General features: G+C 36.9%; 1 protein-coding gene across 1 annotated transcript in view; it reads left to right on the forward strand.

The window, feature by feature from the left end:
- Positions 1 to 23465, forward strand: part of ARIH1 (ariadne RBR E3 ubiquitin protein ligase 1) — a 120262-nt gene extending 96797 nt beyond the window's left edge. The window contains exons 7-14 of the mRNA XM_032417626.1: positions 372 to 478; positions 2709 to 2751; positions 3262 to 3333; positions 7173 to 7303; positions 11556 to 11613; positions 16990 to 17250; positions 18925 to 19037; positions 20056 to 23465. Of these exons, the coding sequence (XP_032273517.1) occupies positions 372 to 478; positions 2709 to 2751; positions 3262 to 3333; positions 7173 to 7303; positions 11556 to 11613; positions 16990 to 17250; positions 18925 to 19037; positions 20056 to 20140 (870 nt within the window). The 3' untranslated portion in view covers positions 20141 to 23465. The remainder of the gene's footprint in view (positions 1 to 371; positions 479 to 2708; positions 2752 to 3261; positions 3334 to 7172; positions 7304 to 11555; positions 11614 to 16989; positions 17251 to 18924; positions 19038 to 20055) is intronic.
- The last annotated feature ends 1002 nt before the right edge of the window (positions 23466 to 24467 follow it).

Raw genomic sequence — 24467 nt, forward strand, 5'->3', positions numbered from 1 at the left:
GTTTTCTTACATCTTTGAAAATTGCCCTGAAGTAGAACCATAACCAAATCGATGCTTCTTAATGATCACAAATGGGTAATTATTTTAAAGTTTATCAGTACGATTTTGAAGGTAGAACCAGGAGACAGTTCACATATTTGTAAAACCAGGTCTTCAAGGGATCTGTAATCTTAGAAAAACAGTGCATCTAAAAGCATTACTTTAGAAGACTACTAAATATTGGGGGCAGGCTTTTATATGCTTGTGTCATCATCTCTGTCTTTGGCCCTTGCACTGGGAAAGCAATGTAAGTTAATTGCTTGTTGTACTAGGAAATCTTGCATTCATGATTTAATTTGTTGTCATTTTTTATTTTCTAACTTGGGTTTCAGTGCAATCGACTGTTAAAGTGGTGTCCTGCCCCAGATTGCCACCATGTCGTTAAAGTCCAATATCCTGATGCTAAACCTGTTCGCTGCAAATGTGGGCGCCAGTTTTGGTAAGCAAGTGATTTCCCAAATTGAAATAGTACACATAGCTTTTCTATTTATTCTTGGTAGTAAAATAGTAGAAAATTTTTTTTTTTTACCTCAGTGGGGAGGGTGGGTGATGTTGATTTAAAATAGTGTATATTTCTTTTAAATAAGAATTAGATTAAAAGGCCACATCTTAAATAATTTTTTCTCTTTCCTTGTTGCTCTTTTTTCTAATGGGGGAAAAATGCAGCTATAATCAGTGTGCTCCACTGAAACTAATATGGGAGCAAACTTACAGATCTGGGACAAGAACTTAGTTCTTCTCATTTCTGATGGACTGCTTATTTTGTCAGATTATGTTTGGTCCCTTTATCGTTCTTGCTCTGTTTTCAAGTTATCTCTTAGGAAATAAAATACACAGGATTATTTTTCCTTTGCTCTGACAAGTTTAATCTTAATCCTAGAAAGAAAATGTGCAGATAAATTTGGAGAGATAAAACATGGTTGATGAGATATGCTTTTTAACCAACACTTTCCCTGTGGCTCCTCTGGCCCCAGCCTTCCTGGTAACCTCTGTTCTTGGAGTTTATAACATACTCTTCAGCCTTTGAATTCTAGATTTGACTTAATAGAGAATTTCCAATACCACATATTCTTATTAGAGAGTTAAGATGATTTTCCATTTTTTCCTTGTGGATCTTTTAGGAGTAAGAAAACAATCAAACCAATTAGCTCTAAGAGCTGGCAAATAGACATTATAAGGGTATCCCATACCATTCTTTTTTTTTTTCTCCACAAACAGCTATAGAATTAGACTTACACGTCATTAATACTAAATATTTCCAAAAGGAGCAGGTAAACTCACAGAGATTAAATATGTATGAAATACATGCTATTTTGGTAGAGATTACATTACTGTTTTAGAGTTTTAGATACATTACTATTTTAGAGTTTACCCTGTAGACAGGAGGTACAGTCTGATTATATACTACTACTTTATTTATTTATTTTTTTAAGATTTTATTTATTTATTTGACAGAGAGAGACACAGCGAGAGAGGGAACACAAGCAGGGGGAGTGGGAGAGGGAGAAGCAGGCTTCCTGCTGAGTGGGGAGCCTGATGCGGGGCTCAATCCCAGGACCCTGGAATCATGACCTGAGCCGAAGGCAGATGCTTAACAACTGAACCACCCAGGCGCCCCTATATACCTACTTTATAACATATTTTTAGTTGATACCAAAATACAGAGAATAACAGCAGTGAATACTTATGTAGCTATTAACCCAGCTTACACAAAGTCAGTATTTTGTTTTTGTTAAGAAATAAAACATGACAGATTCATTTGAAGCTCCTTTGTTCCCTTCTCCATCCCACTCCCCATCTTCTTTTCCAGAAGTAACCATTATCTTTGACTTCATTTAAATTGATAGCACTTTGTTCTTCTCATTTGCAAAGGATTTTTGGCACTCCTGAATTACTTGATTAGCTAATAGCCACTCAACAATTATTTTTTCATAAGCATTTGTATTTATTCTTAATTTATACTTTCTTAAATGTATATACCATGTGCCTAGAGTACAGGAAGGAATTAACAATTAGTATATTCTTAGAAAATATTTAGTCACATTCTTATGTTTTATACTTTACTTGGTACAATTTATCTCTACAGGGCTGAGGTTGATTTGTTTGGATCATGCAAAGATGTGACCTGTTCGCTTCCTGAGTATTGCTCACTGTGCATTAGCATTAAATTACATAATTACTCTACAAAATCAGACTTTTACTCTTCATTTGGGGTGTTAAGAGATTTAATATATGCTAATAAAGCACTGGTCAAAATTTAAGTTCAAAATAGTGAAAATTATTTGTTTGGTGAATTCAAGATTGTTTACAGCACAGAACTATACATATATAAAACGATCAGAAAAATACAGATGGGATTAAACTGAATTTTTTTATCTTAACAGTTTGGTGGATGTTTAGAGAATCCTTTCTTGTATAATTGTCATCAGAGCATGTCTTCATGCCTATAATCATTTCTTTATTTCACACACACACCACAGTACACGCTCTCCTAACACTAAATTCTAAATAATCTGCTGTGGAATAATGTAAACTTGGCTCATGCCCTTGTATTTGCCAGTTACTAGAAACAGATGAAACCACTGAGAAACTATGAAACATGAAATTGCTTGCTTGTTTATTTACTTACAGTAGGTAGGACTTAATTCTTTTAACTCTTATGTTAACAGCTTTAACTGTGGAGAAAATTGGCACGATCCTGTTAAATGTAAGGTGAGTTTGTCTGGCATTTTCATTTTTAAATAATGTAATAGAACACTTCTGAGACTTGACTGAAAACCAGGGCCCACAATTTTGTTATCCATTTGTAGATAGAAGATTGTGTTTTTCCTTTCTATTTCAGATGAACATCGCAAGTATTCATGAAGCATTCCTTAGGAATAAGTCCCTTCCTGATGCTTATCAGGATAACAGTGGTTAAGGCACCTCCCTGGGCAGGCTTTGTAATTAGCTAAGGGGAATGACACATCTTGGAGCTGGGCTTCTCATCAAGCTCTAGGTTCCCCACTTGGCTTCAGCCAGAAAAAGTCTTCCTTTGGTTGATTTTATATATATAGGATATGAGAACTACAGGATTCCCTTGGTTTAAAAAGAAGTAAATCCAGTGATAATCTTGTCCTTTGCCTTTTACATTTAAACTTGACTGTATTTTAATGTTGAAGTAATTTGCTGTCCTTTTCTTAAGTCTTTTGTTGTACCCTAACAGTTGTTGTTTTCAAACAGTGGTTAAAGAAGTGGATTAAAAAGTGTGATGATGATAGTGAAACCTCTAATTGGATTGCAGCCAACACAAAGGTTGGTATTTTCCTTCAGTAAACTCTTGGTAGTGAAACTGTTATAAGAATAGGTGCATTAGCAAAATAAGTTTACCTAGTTAAGGACTTCATTTTACCTTTTCTCAGTTAAGATTTGGGGGTTTTTTGGTTATTTTGGGGGCTGGGGGTTTTGGTTGAGTTTGGGGTTTTGTTTTGTTTTTTCCCCCCAGAATGCCAATTTTTTAGTGTTCCAAGTTTATTTTATTGAGCACTACTGCAACGTGCACAGTACTCTTCTTTAGATTTGTCTGTTAGGAAAACATTGGTTTCCTATAGAAGAAAAAGCTAACAATTTTTCTACCCAGGGGTTTGATAATGCTTTTTCATATTGTTCTGCCTTTACGTTTCTGCCTTTAAAAATCTCCAGGGTTTGGGGCGCCTGGCTGGCTCAGTGGTAGAACATGAGACTCTTGATCTCAGGGTTGTGAGTTTGAACCCCACATTGGGTGTAACTCTTTTCTTCTTTCTTTCTTTTTGCTTTTCTTTGCTTTCCTTTTCCTGTTTCCTTTTCCTTTCTTTTCTTTTCTTTCATCTCTATACCCAGTGTGGAGCCTGAACTCACAATCCTGGGATCAAGAGGTACACACTCTACTGACTGAGCCAGCCAGGGGCCCCTCCTTAAGGAGTCGTTCTTTAGAGCAGTATCAAGAGTAACTGAGTAATTGTTTTTGTTATGTAACTGCACTGGGCTTAACATGTTTGACATCTTTAACATACTAAATTTCTAAAATAATGATTGAAGAGGCTTGACTCCTAAGAACTGGAAGTTTTGAGAGTAATATAGATATCCCTTGTTCTTTTGTTTTTATTTTTGAAGTACATTACTGCTTATGATACTAGTTTTAAGATTCAGTCTCCTTATGACCGTGGACCACTGCTTTAAACCTAGACAGATGTTTTGTTCTGCAGATGGATGTAGTCTTGAGCACCCTTCTTTTCTGTCACAAAGTAATAAGCGTATGTTTGAGTCCCAACTGTGTACCCAGCAATTTCTTAGTAGAAAATTGTATAAATAACCAATCTTTAATTCAACCTTATATCCTATCTGTATTGGAAGTGACTAGGGTGATGAATGGTAGTGTTACTCATGGACTATTCATTTTTAGTATTGCCTTTCACATGTGAAGATGATGCTTAAAGAATACTGAGTTGTTTGACTAGTGTTAGAGCTTTCCATCACCCAGTCACAGGACAGTGATAAAAAAGAGTGTTTAAACGATGGAGGCCAGGGGTGCCTGGGTGGCTCAGTTGGTTAAGCGACTGCCTTCGGCTCAGGTCATGATCCTGGAGTCCCGGGATCGAGTCCCACATCGGGCTCCCTGCTCAGCAGGGAGTCTCCTTCTCCCTCTGACCCTCCTCCCTCTCATGCTCTCTGTCTCTCATTCTCTCTCTCGCAAATAAATAAAATCTTAAAAAAAAAAAAAAAAAAAAATTAATAAATAAAAAAAAAAACGATGGAGGCCAAAACACACAATTTTATATCATTAGTACCCTGTTGTACCCAAAAAGATTAAAACGTGAATATATTTTTATCTCCCAGAAAGCCTTAGTAGTGAAATAGTCTTGTTACATTAAACAAATGCCTATGCCTTTGAGGAATGTGTGGTTGAAATCAGTATTTTTGTGCTCTCTAAAATTATCATGGTAAAAATAACTCATGTCACTTAAGAAAACCTTTCTGTGTTGTTAGGAAGTTGTTACTTTGTTGTTGAAAAAATTTCCCAGCCAGGCATACTTTCTTGAAAATTGATTTTCCATCAGATAGGGCTTTACCTAGAATCTTTTAGTATGCTCTGTAAAACTCGTATTTAGAATAGGGCAGTTGTATTTTTACTAAGTAGTTTGATTAAACTGTAGCCCTCTTTCTGCATCTAGAGAAATCCCCCAAATACTATAAACCCCCAAGATGTTTAAAATAGGGAGTACAGGGGACGCCTAGGTGGCTCAGTTGTTAAGCGTCTGCCTTCGGCTCAGGTCATGATCCCAGGGTCCTGGGATCGAGCCCTGCATCGGGCTCCCTGTTCTGCGGGAAGCCTGCTTCTCCCTCTCCCACTCCCCCTGCTTGTGTTCTCTCTCTCGCTGTGTCTCTCTCTGTCAAATAAACAAATAAAATCTTTTAAAAAAATAAAAATTAAAATAAAATAGGGAGTACAGGGCGCCTGGGTGGCTTAGTTGGTTAAGCATCGGAAGCATCGGACTCTCGGTTTTGGCTCAGGCCATGATCCTCAGGGTCCTGCGATAGAGCCCCACCTTGCATTGGGCTCCTAGCTCAGTGGGGAGTCTTCTTCTTCTCCCCTTCCCCCCTCCCCCTGCTCCTGCACACACTCTCTCTCTAAAATAAATAAATCTTTAAAATAAAAAAAAATAGGGAGTATAGGCTTGAATATGTTTCACTTTGTTTAGAAAGTAGATTATTAAGGAAGAATGGCAATTAGTAATAACAAAGTTATCTGCTTGGTAGTTTTGAGAAAAACCAAAGAATTTTTCTCTTGAGAGGCTTCAGAAGCCTTTATTATTGTTATTTGCTCCTTAAACAGCTTTGCAGATTATCAGTGGTATCCTAACATATTGAGAGCTTAATACTATTTCGTTAATTATAACCCAGAAATATAGAATGAAACAGATATTTTAGACCTGGAATTTGATTCTTTGGGAAAATGTAAAATATCTTAGTTGATTTCAGAGATTTGATTTCAAATGTATAATTAGAAATGGCCATATTTCCCTATTTAAAATGACTATAGTTTATGGGCCAGGGTAGTCTGTTTCACAAAGGCAGAATTGTGTAAGTAATATAATGGGTGATACTCCCCCCTTGTGGGAGTTACAGGCATCAAACAAATGCAGCAAAAATATAAGCTTTACATCTTATTTATAGTTTCATTAAAATGAATAAGTTTGATTTTCTAGATTTTCCAAAAGAAAAATAACAATAGACCTGCTGTAGGGTAATAACTTTGGCTCGTTAGTAACCAAGAATATGACACAGACTTGGAAAAAGCTGTGATCTCTGTAGCACAGTTATAAATGGACCACAATGAGAAAGACTTAAAGCAAGGGTATTTGAGGGTGCCTGCCTGGCTCAGTTAGTAGAGCATGTGACTCTTGATTTCAGGGTTGTGAGTTTAAGCCCCATGTTGAGGGTAGAGTTTACTTAAAAGCTACAACAACAACAAAAATAAATAAAACAAGGGTATTTGACAGAGAAAGTTGGGAAATTCAGTAGCCACAAGAAGAATTTACCTATCTTACCAGTCCTTCTTGCCTGATTCTTAAGGCCAAATTGCTTGGGCTTGAATCCTGACTCTACCGTTTGCTACCTGTGTGACCTCAGACCAGTGTTTTTATTATTTTTCTCTCCCTTAGTTTATTCATCTGACAAATGAAAATAGGATCACTATAAGGATTATGAGTTAATGCATATAAAACACTGAGAACAGTGTGTGGTATACAGGAAGTACTCAATAATTATTTCTAGAGGACACTGGACAGTTAATTATATTTACATGAACAAAATGTTTTACCTCCTGTAAAACTATTATTCTACATGTATGGTTAAAAGTACTTCATGTTTTTGTCCCCAACCCCGCTAAAACAAATCTTTTAATTGTTGTATATCTTAATAGCCAGTAATAATGGTAATAGCTTTTCTAGTAGTACTTACTGTATTGCACACTGTTCGGAGTGCTTTCTTTACGTGTATTCATAACAATAAATGTGGTATTTAAAAATAAACCAAATCTAGAACTGGCTTCTCTTCGGTGGTAGTAATACAACCTAGTGTAGCATTGACACCAACTTTGTAGTTTCTCTTCATAGGAATGTCCCAAATGCCATGTCACAATTGAGAAGGATGGCGGTTGTAATCACATGGTCTGTCGTAACCAGAACTGTAAAGCAGAGTTTTGCTGGGTGTGTCTTGGCCCTTGGGAACCACATGGATCTGCCTGGTAGGTTGGGGAAATGAAGGGGAGAAAATGTTCACATAAGTATGTAATATATGCTGTGTATTAACAAATGTTTCTGCCTCATGGAAGCCACCATCTAACTTGGGAGCTAGATAAATGAATATAGTGTGTGATCATTGTTAAAAGTATATGCAAGATGTCCAGAGACAGGGATAAATGAGGCATATTTCACAGAGCAGGTAATATTTGAGAATTTTAAGGGGGATTAAGAGTTCATTAGTTGAAAGTGGTAGGAAAAATGTTCAGGGCAAAAGGAGCCTCATGAACAAAGGTAGAATGATGTGAAAGTGCATGACTTATTTAGAGAAGAGTTGGATTGTCTAGTATGTCTGTCTAGGCAGTAGTTGAAAACTAAAAGATTATTGGCAAGACCCAACCTGCAGTTGTGTTTTATTTACCCTCGTATGCTATTAGACAAAAATGTGTCCCAAACTTTAAAAATTGGAAAATTGCGCACTGCAATCCAGATTTTTAGCCTTTCTTTGAAACATAGGAACAAGCCTGCATTCATGCTTGGCAGTATTTGCCTGGAATTGATTAGTAGCCCCTTAGATGAGGCCTTTACTTTCTAGTTTGAAATATTTCCGCAAGACTGAATCTTGAGGGCATTTGCATATATCATGATAGCACTATGTATTTAAAAGATGGCATCACTTTTAATAGAGATAATATATATCTCTCTTCTGTCCATATTTCTTAGCAGTTTGGGAAAATGTAAGTTAGATTCATGATGTCTTGAGTTTTGAGAAAAAAGGGAGCTAACACATCTGGTAAAAATGAGAGTATTTCTGAGTGTTTTAATACACAGATGACCCATTTCACTAATTTGTGTTACCTGCTTATTGGCATTTCAGTTTGTGGCCCCTCCTAAGTTGTGGGGCATAGGAAAAGAGTTACAAAGTAGACTGGGACCTAAAGTAGTTTGGACATTATCAGAAGGATTTTAAGTGGGGAGTGACTTGATTAGATCTGTAATTTAGATGAGATGGCTCTATATTATGTGCTTTACATACATTACCTCAGAATTGTGGCTGCTTTGTAGAGAGTGAATGGGAGGGGAAGAAATTGCAGAGGCAGGACAGGAGGAGGATCTCACCTTAAGACAATGGCAAGTCTTTTCTTTTAGTTTCATTGGAACTTTTATTAGTTTCATTAGAGGAATAGTGAGAGGGATTACTTGGCCTGAAATTAATTCTGACTTAGGTAAAACTAGTTGGTTGTGTGGAAGTAAAGAAAGTGATTTTACCACTGTCAAAGCCAAGAATGGTATTGGGGGTTAGCCCGACAGGTACTCTAGATTTTAAGAAGCAAACTGGGGGATTAGACTATTCCCAGAAACTAAATTCACTCTAGTATATTTAAACCAATAAGCCTAATGAATAGAGAAGAAGAGTTATTAAAAGATACATTTCTTGTTAAAGATACCTTTTTTTAAAAAGATTTTTATTTATCAGAGAGAGAGAGCACAAGCAGGGGAAGCGGCAGGCAGAGGGAGAAGCAGACTTCTCCCCGCTGAGCAAGGAGCCTATGCGGGACTCGATCCCAGGACCCTGAGATCATGACCTGAGCTGAAGGCAGACGCTCAATCGACTGAGCCACCTGGGCATCCCAAAGATACATTTTTTGTATGTAAGGAAATCTCTGATCATAACTCAAATTTTAAAGAAGCTATATTGAAAACTGAACAGAGGGGTGCCTGGGAGGCTCAGTCAGTTAAGCGTCTGCCTTCAGCTCAGGTCATGATCCCAGGGTCCTGGGATTGAGCCCCACATTGGGCTCCCTGCTTTGCGGGGAGCCTGCTTCTCCCTCTTCCGCTCCCCCTGCTTGTGCTTTCTCTCTCTTTCTCTGTCAAATGAATAAATAAAATCTTTAAAAAAAAAAAAAAGAAAACTGAACAAAAACAAAACAAATGATGGATACAGGAGAATGAAGCATGGCCTGGACCAGGGTTGTCAGAAATGTTTCCTGTGTCTTGCCTTTACCCATAGCTAACATTGCAAATGAATCATGCTATGCTTCCTTATTTAAATCTGAAAATGCCTCAGAATCCTCAAAATAGCATTCCAAGTAGCACTGTCCATCATCTGAATTAGAAGTATAGATGAATTCTCTTTGCTTTTCTGGCCTTCAGTTCCTTAATAATTTTGGCTGAGTAAAGTCCAGAATGAGTTGAGGCTTATAAATACCTTAAAAATATCAAAAGGAACGTTTTTAAGGATATGTTAGATAGGAAGAAGAGGTATTAATAGTTGACCAGTAGAGGGCAAGAAGAGCCGATCTTTGGGCTAAATTAAGTAAAGTAATTTTTGGTAAGAGAGGATTATAACCCAAGCTGGGGGGAAGTTAATAAATCTGACTCGAGTGAATTGTGGTCTGGGTTACTTTAAAAACTGAAAGATGAGATCAGTAAGCTATTGTTGGTTATTTTACTGAGTAGTTAAGGAAAATAGAAAGCTACCACAAACTGAAAGCAGACAAAATGTAATCCCAAATTTCCAAAATTTGTGATTGATTCCACAAACTACATATAAACCACGTAACTTTTCTCTTAATGTCAAATCCCCAAATCAAATGGTATTATTAGGATGATGGATTAGGGAGTGTTTTGTAGACCTCAGCAAGGTATTTCAGTGTTAGCTGAGAAGTTTGTGGCCTAGGCTATGAATATACGCAGAGATACTTGGGATTAATTGAATGTCCATTTCTTGGAGTTACAGGAAATGAATTTGAGTCTTCCTAAAGGAATACTTCCAAGGTTTGCTGAAACTCTTTCAGAATTGAAAAAAAGGTGATCTTTTCCATAAAGGTGGAACCCTGGGCATTTTAAATACCTCAGTTTACCTGTATAAAGAAGAATATTGCTTCTAGTTTTCAATTCTGAAAGATTTTGTCCTTACCTTTTTTATTCACGTAAACTATCTATTGCTTTTCTGGTCAGTTTTACTGACAACTTTCTTTCACTAGTTAGAGAATCATGCATACATTTTGGGATAACATCATAGAAGAAGATTAAATTTATAGACATTAAAATCCTGGAAAACTTGACAAGCTGGAACAATGAGTCCAGTTTAACAAGATTTAAATTAAATTCAAAATTCTTCCTTTAGATCTAAAAGGATTACTGTTAAAAAGATTCTGAAGACATGACTTACAGCATGTGAACGATACAGTCCATAATTAAGGGCATGGCCCTCAGTTGGGAGACCAGCATTTTTAGCTCTGAAACCCTAGTTATATGACCCTTAAGTATGTTACTTGTCTTCTCAAAACTTAATTCTTTGTCTGCTCAATGAGGATAATAAGACACATTTCATAAGGTGGTTCAGGGAATTGAATCTGATAGTACATTTAAAGACTTTAGTAGTAAGTGGGTGATATGTAGTAAGCACTCAAGTATCAGCTGCTCCCATAATGTAGACTCCCAGAAAAGCAGAGGTAGAGTTAATCAGAACAAGGGAAATGCCAGTCTTGTTCATCTCTACTCTGAGCTGACTTCTGGGCACGTTTCCCCTGCTTCTCATTTTGTGTGTCATTCAGTTTTCAGTGACTCTTGAAACTATAATAGCATGTAAAGCATATAGCACAGCAACTGTTACATAGTAGTCCATCAACTGTTGGTTCTCTTTGATTTATAAAGATAAGAAGGTGAGTAACTGGAAAAATTGGAAATATTTGGTTTAAATAACAGACAACCTAGGAAATAAGACCTCTTTCTTCAAAAACTGAGTTAGAAGTTCAAACTGCAGGGGCGCCTGAGTGGCTCAGTTGTTAAGCGTCTGCCTTTGGCTCCGGTCATGGTCTCAGGGTCCTGGAATTGAGCCCCGCATTGGGCTCCCTGCTCAGCGGGGAATCTGCTTCTCTTTCTCTCCCTCTGCCCCTCCCCACCACTCATTCTCTATCTCTCTCAAATTAATAAATAAATTTTTTTTTTTTTTTTTTAAAGTTCACACTGCAGTCAGGAATGGAAATTCTAGAATGACAGTGTTTTCTAATGATTACAAGTGAGCTGATTTGGAATGAACTACTTCAGGAGGTGGGGAATCCAACAACACTTTGATTTCCTTTCAGTCTTGTAATTCTGTCATAAAGGTGGAACCCTGGGCATTTTAAATACCTCAGTTTACCTGTATAAAGAAGAATATTGCTTCTAGATAATCTCTGAATCCAAACTTCTGTGATTTGTTCCCTTTTCATTGATTTTTGGCCTTATAGAATCCTCTTAATTTACTTTAAGGTACAACTGTAACCGCTATAATGAGGATGACGCAAAGGCAGCAAGAGATGCACAGGAGGTAAGTACGTTTATTTTCAGGTGACAGTTGAACAAGAATGTGCTTACGTGTTTATTAGGGAATAATTCAGCAGAAGTTTTCAATTCTGAAAGAGTTGTGGAAAGACACCCCAGTAAATACTGGGTATCTGTGTACATTTAGAAAGGGAATCTTATCCAAAATGCTTATCAGTAGCACTCCTGTTTATAGATTTGTTTGCTTTCTTTTAATTAATCTAGTCATGTAGCACAGTTCTGGGTTTTAGTAGTTTTGGTGTCAAGATTTTCTCACCCCAGCAAGGAGTCTAGAGAACAGTATTTGTTAAATAGTTTTGCTGCTGTTTATATACATTCTTTTTTTTTTTTTTTAACCTCATTATTCATCAAGAAGTGGTAAGGATTATAGATGAGCTGATTTAGAATGGACTGCCTCAGGAGAGGAGAGTTCCCTGTTACTAGTTAGGGATATAACTCACTGTTGTAGATGGTTCAAACACTAGGTGTGAATTACCTTCATCAACACTTTGAGTTCCTTTCAGCTTAGTAATTCTGTCATAATTGTAGAATCCTGGAATTTAATTATTCCTTACATTAGTCTATTCCATATTGACATTCCCTAGTTGTCCCAAAAATGTTCTTTTCAAATGGTTTTCCTTACTAGGATGTCATTCAAAACATCTGCTGCTTATTTTTTTACTTTTTAAATGTTCCTTTAAAATTGATTTCTAATTGAAAAGACCATAAATACAAAAGAATATATACAGCCTAGTCTATCATATTGTTAGAAGTGAGAGTTCTGTGTCTCACTTTTTTAAAAAGCTGGAAAATAATATTTTGTATTTATAAATGGTGAATGGTGTTTCACAGATTCTCACAATATCTGTGTTCCTTTTAAAGGGAAAAAAATGCCCACAAATTCCAGTGTTGATTTAAATTATATTCACTATAAAATTACTTAAATGTTTCAACATAAAACCAGCTATAAACGTCTATGCTCATATACAACTATACAACCAAACCAAGAAAACTACGAAACCTTTGAGACTCAAGTTAAAATTAATTTGACAGGTAAATTGTTTGTTGAAATAAAATTACTGTTGATAAACTGCTGGATGGCCCAAGTTTTTTTAAATTGAATGGTACTATGCTACTAAGTGCCATGTGGCAACTTGTTTTCCCACTGACTTTTTAGATCTCAACTATTGCAAACCTTTATTCCTATAGTGCATCATGATTTGGTTTGATCAGAATTTATCATTGATGTATTCTCTTTCACTTGTTTTCCTCATTAGCTTAGTACAGTTAATGTTGCTTAATGCCAGTTTTAGCCATTTCACAAAGTAAGACCTGAAATAAAACTTTGGTTCTTAATTATAAATTCATTGAGATTATCCCAGAGTGTTTGTGTTTTCTTAGGTTGTCATCAGATTTTAAAATACTTTTAAATCCCATGGTCTGTTTAGACCAGATCATTTGGCTCCCCTACCCCACTCCCATTGAGTATGATTAGACTCCAGTTTGAGATGCATCACACCATGTAGTTTTAATATAAAAGTTGTATACTGAAGAGTCATGCTTTTCCAACCTCCCATTTGGACTTGATTCTACTTTTGTATTTTTTTATTTAGCTCAGTTTGTCATTGCATTTCTTTCTGTTGTTGTTTGTTTTAATCTTAGCCTTTCTCCCTTATGGCTTTCCCCTTCTGTTTTAAGTAGTCACAATTGTCTTAAATCCTGTTGAAGAAACCATAAATTTCTCTAAAGTTTATTCTAATTCTGATAATAGTTATCCTACAGAGAATAGTCTACAGAGAAATGTTCTTTTTTTTTTCTTAAGCTGCATTATATTTTTCCTAATTACTGTGGTATATAGGCTTTTAGTTTTTACTTCTGAATGAATAGTAATCTAGCTAGATCTAGCCAGATACGGTATTCACCAGTAGAGAAAGTATATGAGTTATCCTTGGCCTCATTTGGGTGCTGGTAGAATCTCTTTCTGAGATCCACAGGGAGGGTGGATTATTGTGCATAGCTTCTAAGCCAGTTTCTAACATGTAGATTCTAGAGGGTAGAACACATTATTTTTCTAGTTTGCATCTTTTGGACTGAACTAGAATCTTCTGATCCTGTGGGTGTACAGAGAAAGATTTTATGAGTGGCTTTATTTGTTTATTTATTTAGTGGGAGCTCTTCCTCCCAGAATGGAGCACACATTGCATGCTCATCTGGCCTCTTCTTTCCTCACTTTCCCTACTCCCGTAATCTGACATACTATTCACTGGGAGTTGTAGCCTTAAAAAGTACTAGAAGGTTGGCACACAGTCCAGAAAGAACATAGATGGGTAGTTGAGTACTTTGGAAAGGTGTACCTGTGTTGTAGAAAGTTGTTGACTTAACATACTGTGCCGTGGTGCTGATCGTGGTGGACATTTGGATTTTCTTATTTTCTAGGCCAGGAGAATTAGTATACTTTTTCTGTAAAGGGTCAAATGGTAAATATTTTCAGCTTTACAGACTATATGGTCTCTTTACAACTATTCGACTCTGCCTCTGATCTTGTAATGCTAAATCAGCCATAGACTCAGATGAGTAGTCATGCCAGAGTTATGGACAGAAGTTGAACAAAGTTCCAAGTTAACTTTATTTACAAAACCAGGCAGCAGCTGGATTTGGCTCACATGCCAGAGTTTGCTTATCCCTGTTCTAAGCTCTAAGCAGTCAGGTTTGTTGTTTTGGACTTTTTTTCCAAACTGTTTTTAGGTCATCACTCAGTGCATTTCTCAATCCAGGTTCTGGCATTTGATTTAAAAGTTGGTCTTATTTGCAGTGGTGAAATGGGTTCATGTTGAATTTTAGAGGTATTTTAGTGAGAAGCTATTTTAGAATTATTGAATCATTATATCAGTTACTAAAGTCCACTAACATCATATATTTTATATGGTAGTTTAGTTTTTCCATTTAATCTTGGAAATTTGACAGACTTGAAAATATTAATGCTTCGGGGGGAGATAAAATGCCAAGCAGAGTATTTTCTACATATTAGATTTTATACATAATTGGCATTAATTTTTTGATTAACACATTTAATAACATTAATATTGCTTTTAATCTAATAACAATGACATATAATTGGCATAATTTTCCAGTGTACAAGCATTGATTTGATACCTCTCTGATTCTTGAGTAGTAATAATAGATTTTTTTTTAGATATTTCACTGTTGTTTGATACTGGATCATGTAATTGGCTAATTATGTGGTTCAGAGTTAGTATTTCTAAGCAGGAACCCAACCATGGGCCTAGTAGCGTCTGTGCTATTTGTAGTCTCTGAGGCATAAGGAGAGGAAGAGGAAATGACAGTAAAAAGAAATACGTAGGGGCGCCTGCGTGGCTCAGTCAGTTAAGCATCAGCCTTTGGCTCAGGTCATGATCCCAGAGTCCTGGGATTGAGTCCCACATCGGGCTCCCCGCTCAGTGGGGAGTCTTTTTCTCCCTCTTCCCCTTACCCTGCTCGTGCTCTCTCTCTCTTGCTCGCTCTCTCAAATAAAAAAATCTTAAAAAAGAAAAAAAAGAAATGTGTGTGTGTGGTACGAAACCCTTTCATAGTGGTTGCATTTAACAAACATTTATTAATCATTTTCTGCATATTAGGCACTAGAGATAACAATATTACTTTTCGTTTCACTTATTTGCGGAACATAAGGAATAACATGGAGGACATTAGGAGAAGGAAGGGAAAAATGGCGGAGGGGGAATTGGAGGGAGAGATGAACCATGAGAGACTATGGACTCTGAGAAACAAACAGAGTTTTAGAGGGGAGGGGGGAGGGGGGATTGGTTAGCCCGGTGATGGGTATTAAGGAGGGCATGTACTGCATGGAGCACGAGGTGTTATACGAAAACAATGGATCGTGGATCACCACATCAAAAACCAATGATGTATGGTGACTAACATAACATAATAAAATTAAAAACAAAAAAAAACAATATTACTTTTTAAAAAAGACTATCTCTAGAGATTTACAGTATACTGTGAGAGACCAAGGTGAATTATTTTTGTAGTCTGATAAATAATATAAAACAAATCTAGACCAGGTATATTGTTTCTTTGGTAATACTTCATGTATCTTTAAAACATTTTTAATATGGGGCGCCTAGGTGGCTCAGCTGGTTAAGCGTCTGCCTTCCAACTCAGGTCATGATCCCAGGGTCCTGGGATCAAGCCCCGCATCGGGCTTCTCCCTCTCCCTCTGCCCCTGCTTGTGTTCCCTCTCTCGCTGTGTCTCTCTCTGTCAAATAAATAAATAGAATCTTTGAAAAAAAAAAAAAAACAGATTTGGGGCACCTGGGTGGCTCAGTTGATAAGCGTCTGCCTTGGGCTCAGGTCATGATCCCAGGGTCCTGGCATCGAGCCCCGCATTGGGCTCCCTGCTGGAAGCCTGCTTCTTCCTCTTCCACTCCCCCTGCTTGTGTTCCCTCTCTCGCTGTGTCTCTTTCTGTCAAATAAATAAATAAAATCTTAAAAAAAAAAAACTTTCAATATAACTGCAATACCATTATTATCTTTGTATATATATGTTTTTAAAGCAATACTTTGTTAATATCATTAACTATCCAGTGTTCAAATGTCTCCATTTATCTCATAAATTTTCTTTTATATAAGTTGGTTCAAATCAGGATCCACACAGGTCCACAAATTGGATTTGATTGATATCTTTTGAGTATTCTCTAATCTATAGGTCTACTGTTCCTTTTTCCCCTCCACGTTGCCAATTATTTGTTGAGGAAACTAAGTCCTTTTGTCCTGTAAAATTTTCACATTCTGGATTTTGCTGATTGTAACTCCCTGGTATCATTTAATAGGTTCTTTTATCCCTGTATTTCCTGAAACTGGTGGTTAATTCTAGATACTCAAATTCAAACTCAGTTGGGGAGTGAGAGGGGCACCTACCTGTTGATACTGTAGACTTTCTTTGGTATTATGTGAGGAGTTAGATGATGTCTGGCTGTCTCTCTGTTGTTTTCTACTTTAAAATGTTGATGCTTCTTACTTGTTTACTTATTGCATACTGCAGAACAGTGTTATCCAGTATAACTTTCTGTGATGGAAATGTTCTTTATAAGGCCACTGACCACAAATGGTTATTGAGCACTGGGGAACTGAATTTTTTATTTTAGTTTAAATAGCCACAGGTGTCCAGTGGCTGCCATATTGGGAAGTGCAGCTATAGGATATTCATAGCAGTATTAAATAACAAAAGGTGGTAAGAGATATCTGTTTATTCCTGAGTTTACCTTAAATTCCTATACTGTTTCATCTGTAAATATGATCTCAGCTTTTGTGTGTATTTGATACATTTGTTATAATTACATGTCCATAATTTTTCTTAATGGGACAGCGATCTAGGGCAGCCCTGCAGAGGTACCTGTTCTACTGTAATCGCTATATGAACCACATGCAGAGTCTACGCTTTGAGCACAAACTCTATGCTCAGGTGAAGCAGAAAATGGAGGAGATGCAACAGCACAACATGTCCTGGATTGAGGTGCAGTTCCTGAAGAAAGCAGTTGATGTCCTCTGCCAGTGTCGTGCCACACTCATGTACACTTATGTCTTCGCTTTCTACCTCAAAAAGAATAACCAGTCCATTATCTTTGAGGTAGGAATAGTTACTGAGTGGGGGAAAATATCCCTGTGTCATAGGTCTACTTGGTCTTTCATAGATAAGATACATAGAGTTTTAAAGGTTCCTATTTGCTCAGAATTTAGATTTCTTGTCCTAAACTACATTCAAGTTGATGTGGTTTAGCCAGCTAGTGATTAAGTGTGCAGGCTCTGGAGTCAGCCCTGAATTTGAAACTTAATCACTTTTTAGCTCTGTTGACTTGCAGCAGATTACTTAATGTTATCTATATCTTTATTTTAAAATGGAGTAAATACTTCTCAAGGACGTTAACAAGGTTTAAGTGAGACAATACATGTATATTGCTTATATAGCACCTGGCACATCATAAGTTCTCAGTAAAAGCCTTTATTCAGGCAAAACTAATATATGGTATTAGAAGTTAATATGGTGGTTACCTTCAGTGGAAGAGTAATGACTAACGGGGGCTTTTAGCAGTAAAGGTTTTTCAAGTAGGCATGCTCATTTAAAATTGATGCATAGGGGCGCCTGGGTGGCTCAGTTGGTTAAGCATCTGCCTTTGGCTCAGGTCATGTTCCCAGGGTCCTGGGATCGAACCCTGCGTCGAGCTCCCTGCTCAGTGGGGAGCCTGATTCTAACTCTCCTTCTGTCGCTCCCCCTGTTTGTGCTCCCTCACTCTCTCTTGCTCACTCTCAAATAAATAAATAAAGTCTTTAAAAAAAATTAAAATTAATGTATAATAAAAAAGAATGAGATCTTGCCATTTGCAGCAACATGGATGGACCTAGAGAGTGTAATTCTAATAAGTAAATTGATTTCACTCATGTGGAATTTATAAAACAAAACAAATGATCAAACAAAGAAAGAAGGAGGAAAAAAAAGCATTCTTAAATACAGAGAACAAACTGGTGGTTGCCAGAGGAGAGGTGGGTGGATGGATGGTTGAGATAGATGGATGGGGATTAAGAGGTATAAACTTCCACTCACAAAATAAATTAATCACAGAAATGAAAAGTATAGCATTGGGAATTTAGTCAATAAGATGGCATTAACGTTTTTTGGTGACAGATGGTGACTACACTTACCGTGATGAGCACTGAGTAAAGAATTGTTGAATCACTATATTGTACACCTGAAACTAACGTAAACTGCATATTAAAAATTGATGCATAAAACACTGATGTCCATAGATGACTAGACAATAACCCTGACTAGCAGATGGGAATTAAATGGGTAAATGTATAGAACTAGCCATAGTAGTAAAGGATAACAATTTTAATCTTACATGCATTGTTCTCTTAGAAGAAGTAGGTGCAGCCAGCTGTAAACAGGAATGGGTTTATATTTTTTCCTCAAGTTTCCCCTCTCTTTGTGTTTCAGCAGATAGTAGTTTGCAGAACTAGAATATTCCAAAAAGACTTTTCCTAATCACTTTCAGGACTTTTTCTTGATATTCTTCCAGTGGTAATGGGTAAATCTTTCGTTCTTTTAACATAAAAAATTATCCTGGAAAAAAGAGAACAAGTTGTTAGAGGTGAAAGCGATTAAAGAGCTTACAGGTGCAGAAACCACCTGTGAAAATTACACAGTCAGTGTTGAGAGCAGTCTATAGGCAAAGAAGCAGATGGTGTATCTTTTAGCTTTCATCTAAGCCAATATTTACTATGTATTTTTCCTCATTTCTTGCAGAATAACCAAGCAGATCTAGAGAATGCCACAGAGGTGCTTTCGGGCTACCTTGAACGAGATATTTCCCAAGATTCTCTGCAGGATATAAAGCAAAAAGTACAAGATAAGTACAGGTGAGATTTCTTTACCAGTTGTGGAGCAAAAGTTTCTGACCCTATGCCTTAGTGGCGAAGTTAGATGATTGTGAAACTTGGATTTAGCATATTCAGTAACTGTGTTGCTACCATGTTTCCCACAGATTGCTTCTGTCTTTTGGGCAACGAATTGCAGATAGTAGTGCTAGTCAAGCATTTATCCCATTGGCAGGTTCTGCATCTTCCACTCAGCTTTATCTACTTAGTTGCCACATTGTGAGGAAGAAAGAACCTAAGAAAGGGCAAATGGTTATTATGAGGAGGGATGATACTAGGGTGCTGGTTGTAGCCTGGGGATTCTGGGGTTCATGGCTATCGACAAGTGAGCTAACCAAGCTTTTTTAGAGTTTTTATTAGATTTGTTTTTTCTAAGGAGAGGATTACTTTGTCCTAGGGGTAGAGGATACTTCAAAATGTGCTGCCTCTTAAGCTAAAGATGCAAAATGTTTGCTTTCTCAACATGGAGCTGCTGTTTTCCCCAAAGTTGTTTCCTGACATATATATACTAATATCTTTTTAATAGTAGTAGGAAAATTTGGGCATTTGGAAGACTTGGAGATTTAGTCCCAAGTAATATTTTCACTTCCCTTAGTCAACTATAGTTACTACATTGTGTTTATAGTCACTTTCACAGTTAACAAAGATTTTATAGGTGGGAATCAGTAACCCTTGAAATTATTTTTCTGAAACTATTATCTGTAGAATGACAGAATTGAATCAAATGCTTTCTAAGGGACTTAGGAATTTCTTACAATTTATTACTCTAGAATTAATTCTCAAAACTGGGAATCACAACTTTTGAAGAATACCTTTTTAAAATCGGAAAACGGTTTGTTTTTAGCTGTGTACATCTAGACCTGAAATGTGCCTGTTAAAAAAAAAAACAAATGCTTCTTCCAGGTCTGGATAAACTGTATGAGTGCCTTTAAAATTAAGTAAATGCCTCTTTTTTTATTAATGGAGGCTGACAAGTGTTTTTTTTTTTCTTTGATTGCAGATACTGTGAGAGTCGACGAAGGGTTTTGTTACAGCATGTGCATGAAGGCTATGAAAAAGATCTGTGGGAGTACATTGAGGACTGAGAATGGCCCTGCATAAAATGAACTCTGAAAACTTTACCATCTAGAGTGCTCATGCAATTAAAACAAAACAAAACAAAACAAACACAAACAAGGAGGCACTAAGCCTGTTCTGACACCTCTGGTCTGTAGTACCAGAATTCTGTTTTGTTAACGGAAAGTTTAAGTAAATTATATTGTAATAAAAAAAGGTAGATAAACCATTGTACAACAGTATTCTAGGCCGCCAACAAAAGTGTGACAGACACACTAAAAGCCCTCCAACTTTAACTTGTAACGTAGCTTCATTCTCAAAGCTGACTCCTTTTTTTCTTTTTCTTTTTCCTGAGTATAGTACAGTTAAAATTTAAAACTGCTCCTTGACACTGCTTTTCATGTCCAAACCAGCCATTTTGTTGTACTTTGGTAAAGAACTTCTTCCCCTTCCTCCCCTACACATACAGATACCCACACACACAGACTGACTCTCTTTCTCTCATACCCCAAGGTCATGAGTGAATTAGTGAATTAGTTCCTTGTAAAGAAAATTCTTGGGGCGGGGAAAGGGGTAGGCAGCAAGAGGAATTAAACAAAAAAACAAAAAAACAAAAAACTTTGTATATGACTTTTAAAACAAGAAGACAACACAGTATTTTTCAAAATTGTATATAGCGCATATGCATGGACAAAGCAAGCGTGGCACGTGTTTGCATAATGTTTAATTACAAAAAATATTTATTCTTTAAAAATCTTCAAGATTATGTCTATTTGCTGTGCATTTTCTTTCAGTTTGCTTTATCTTTCCAGGGTTGAGGGTTGGGATAAAGGTGTGTTGGTTTAGCACCTCTGGAAGACCTAACTAGAGCTCTGTGATTTTCCTTTCCTGAGATTACTTTGCCCTTTCTCGTTTTGATATGTCCGTTGCTGGCCATGGGCCTCATGCCTTGAATTCCAGCTCTTGATCAGGGACGGGGAGGTCAAGCTCTGACTAAATGCCATGGCCTGATAAGGGCCGCAAGAGGGAGCTTTTTGCTGTCGTTCAAGAATGACCCAGTCCCCAACCTCCCCCCCTCCCATGGCCTCATTCATCTACCTAAGCCTTTGTGCACCCGTGTCATGCACATACCTGAAGGCTTCCTATGCTCCCTGTCACATCCAGAGGAGACATTTCAACTTTTTTCTTTTTTTTTTTCCCCCTTAATTGCTGCTTTTGAGCCTTTTAAGATTTTAGTTATGGCTCTTCTCTCACCCCTTCTTTACATTAGGGTGTCAAATAGAATGTTTTTGCTTTAAATATAAATATAAATAAATAGCCATTCACTTAGTTTCAGATTGTGAATTTAAAATGGCAGATACTGAAATTGCTTGTGTGTGTTGCTGTGGGTTCAGTTTGAAGGCAAACACCCCTAGAACATAATATTCCCATCTAGTGCATTTAAATAGAAATCACTGAGTTTGCTTCTTTTCTATTGTCAGCAGATAGGAGAATTAATAATGCATTTTAGCTGTGATGTCCATTTTTATGAAATTTCTACTAAGAGCTATGTTAAAAGTAAAGGATGGTGGTGGTTTTATTAACTATATACCTGTTTAGGCCATTCTGGCTGTGGTATTTTTCAACAGGTCAGCATCCCTAAATCTGTCAGTTTTATACAGGAGTGCATAGTGAGCTAGGCAACTAGATCAAGAGGTCTTAATATTAAGTACCAGTTTTCGTGACCTCTTTGTCTTCCTTTAAATGTCTTGCGCCTAGGGAGTGTTTACCATTTGTGAGGCAGCTTTGTCTGCTCTTGCATTGTACATCTTATTACTCCATTGGGAAGTAGGTTCACTTTCCTCTGGCCTTTTGCCTAAGTTAGGCTTTGCTGAATCAACCCTACTTTTCCTTTTAGAAAAAGGTTGTTACATGAGATGTACTTGCAACTGTTCTTTTCCCATCAAAAATCAGTGAATGTTTGCTGAGTATATTATGCTGCTTCCTTAAACCACTTGTCGCTTTAGGATCAACTTCACCCATACCTTTTATCCTCTCCTCCCTTGCCACCTCAGGTGCAAATCTGAACTCAGTGTCTGCTTCTTCCATAGTCTCTTCTCCTCCCCTCTCCCCCGTCATTCATTTGACTTTATTTTAAATGACTGCATCAATCTTAAAAGACATTTATCAAAACTAAGGAGATTTTTTTTTTTTTTTTTTAACAGAAAGCTTGAATGAGTTCCTTTCCCTGGTAACTTTGAAAAGCAGCCAGAGTTGCTATCTAGATATATGTGGCTCCCTTAAAATGTTTTGTGTATGTGTGGTGTTTTTAAAAATCTTAACCAGTTAACTGCAGTATCTAGGTTTCAGTGTCATGAATCCTCTTTACATGCTGCCCTTGCAACAAGTATCCAAAAACAGTGTGTGCACTTCATAATATCAGCCCCCACCCATGGAGGAACAGTGCTTTTTAGAGATGGTTTTTAGTTTCAGTGTTGGCATATTACGTAAGGGTATTGCAGGTGTGGGTGCATTCCCTAATTCATATGGATCAAGGTGAACTGGCCTTTTCTGAACTTCCAAGCTTTTAACAGCTATCTCCATATTTGATGGAATTCCCTGAGTTAATTGCTTTCATTGTTAGTAGCTTCAGTGACCCCAGCTGCGATAGGCAAGCCATATTGTATGACAGCTTCCCTATTTCACCTACCTAAGTCTTTTTGTCAGAGGGCTCTATTCACGGTAAGCACCAGGGTCTCCTTGTCTTCTTGAGGGCAGTTACATTGTCTTTTGAAAGTGCATGCTTCATTTGAACAATTCATTCAGCAGTAGATGGACTTTAAATGATTTTCAATAAAATTTTGATCCAAAGCTCAGGATACACACAGTGGTAAAATTGAGTAGCATATAATATCATCAAACTCTAAATTCTGTGTAATTTGCTGCAACCCAGATTGTATGTGTTTTATGTGTGTTTAAATAAATATATTAAATACACATGTGTATACATACACACATATATAACAGATCCAAGACTGACTGACTTGATTTGAAATGGTTGAATCTGCAGTGTAAAATGTGGTTCAGCCATGATTAGGAACTGAAATTTAGTACAAGAGAGAAAAGGACTTGATGTAACAAAATCTTTTAGCTACAAATCCCGGTATAGAGCACTTGGGGGATGGGAGGGGGCGGGTTGGTGAGACAATCAGATCGGTAAATTGATTAAATGCTCCTAACCCTGTAATTTTGTGCATAGAGCACCCTGTGGTGTGGAAATAACTGTTCTTAGATTTTCATTGTAACTGGACTGTTCAGGTTGCCCAGAGGGAAAGAACATTCCTAATTCTAATAAAATAAACTTTTATTTTGTTATTCCATTAGTTACTTATGTTTATTTTTATAGTTTTAAAAAAAGATATATTGGTGGCCCAAGTCACCTATATTATGTGCCTTATTCACTGTTCCTACTTAATATAAAATGATGAGATTTGGTTCAGTTTCTTTGCAGGGAACTGTGAATGAGACCATCCCCAACAATTAACTTGGTTAATGAAGCCTTCGGAGCATTTTCTGAAAGCTTTCCAATTTCTGTCTTGAACATTGAATTTAAATTGCTCTTTGGGTTGTAACAGTGATATTAGATGCTCAGATTTTTGTCAATTTTTTAAACAAAATATTTTAAAAGTCATTTAAACTCCCTCACATTGCTTCCATTTAGCTCACTCTTAAAAGCTACTAAGTATCTCCTGTAGGGGTGGAGGGAGAGTTTTTTCTTAGAGAAGGTCCCCATAAGTTGGGAGATCCCCATCATTGATATTCTAGCCAAATCCAGATTTGAAGACAATTTAATTTGGTTTTATTTGGATCTATACTTATGAGAGTTCATGTATCACTTTTATCTTCAAAGCACTTTAATTTCTATTACCGTCTGTGAGAAGAAAATAAGGCTCAGTGAGGTTAAGTAACTTGCCCAAGATTTCAGTTTCTTCTATCTGGGACTCAATCAACATTGTACTACCTCTTTGTATATTAATTTAGTCTCAGAATGACCTAGCATTCAGTACCTGGAAAGGTGGCTCTTAACTACAGCATTGTACTTTGAAACCGCATAAAAGACTATATAAATGCCTGTCACTGCTACTGTTTGAGGAAGGTTAATGTACTATCTCTGATCTTTAATTTGTTGATGCAGTTTCAACAAATGTGGCTCTTTGTTTTGCCCAATCAAATGAAACCAGCTATGAGAGAAGAATAGCCCTTCCCACCTTGCTGATTAGGACAGTACTCATGGGAAGACTATCACATGTGATAGTTGAGAGTAAAGGGTTCAGCATTATTTGATTTGATAATAGTGGCCAAGCAATTTGCAGTTAA

This window comes from Phoca vitulina, unplaced genomic scaffold, assembly GCF_004348235.1.
Source record: "Phoca vitulina isolate PV1807 unplaced genomic scaffold, GSC_HSeal_1.0 scaffold20, whole genome shotgun sequence".
In the NCBI taxonomy this organism is placed as follows: Eukaryota; Metazoa; Chordata; class Mammalia; order Carnivora; family Phocidae; genus Phoca; species Phoca vitulina.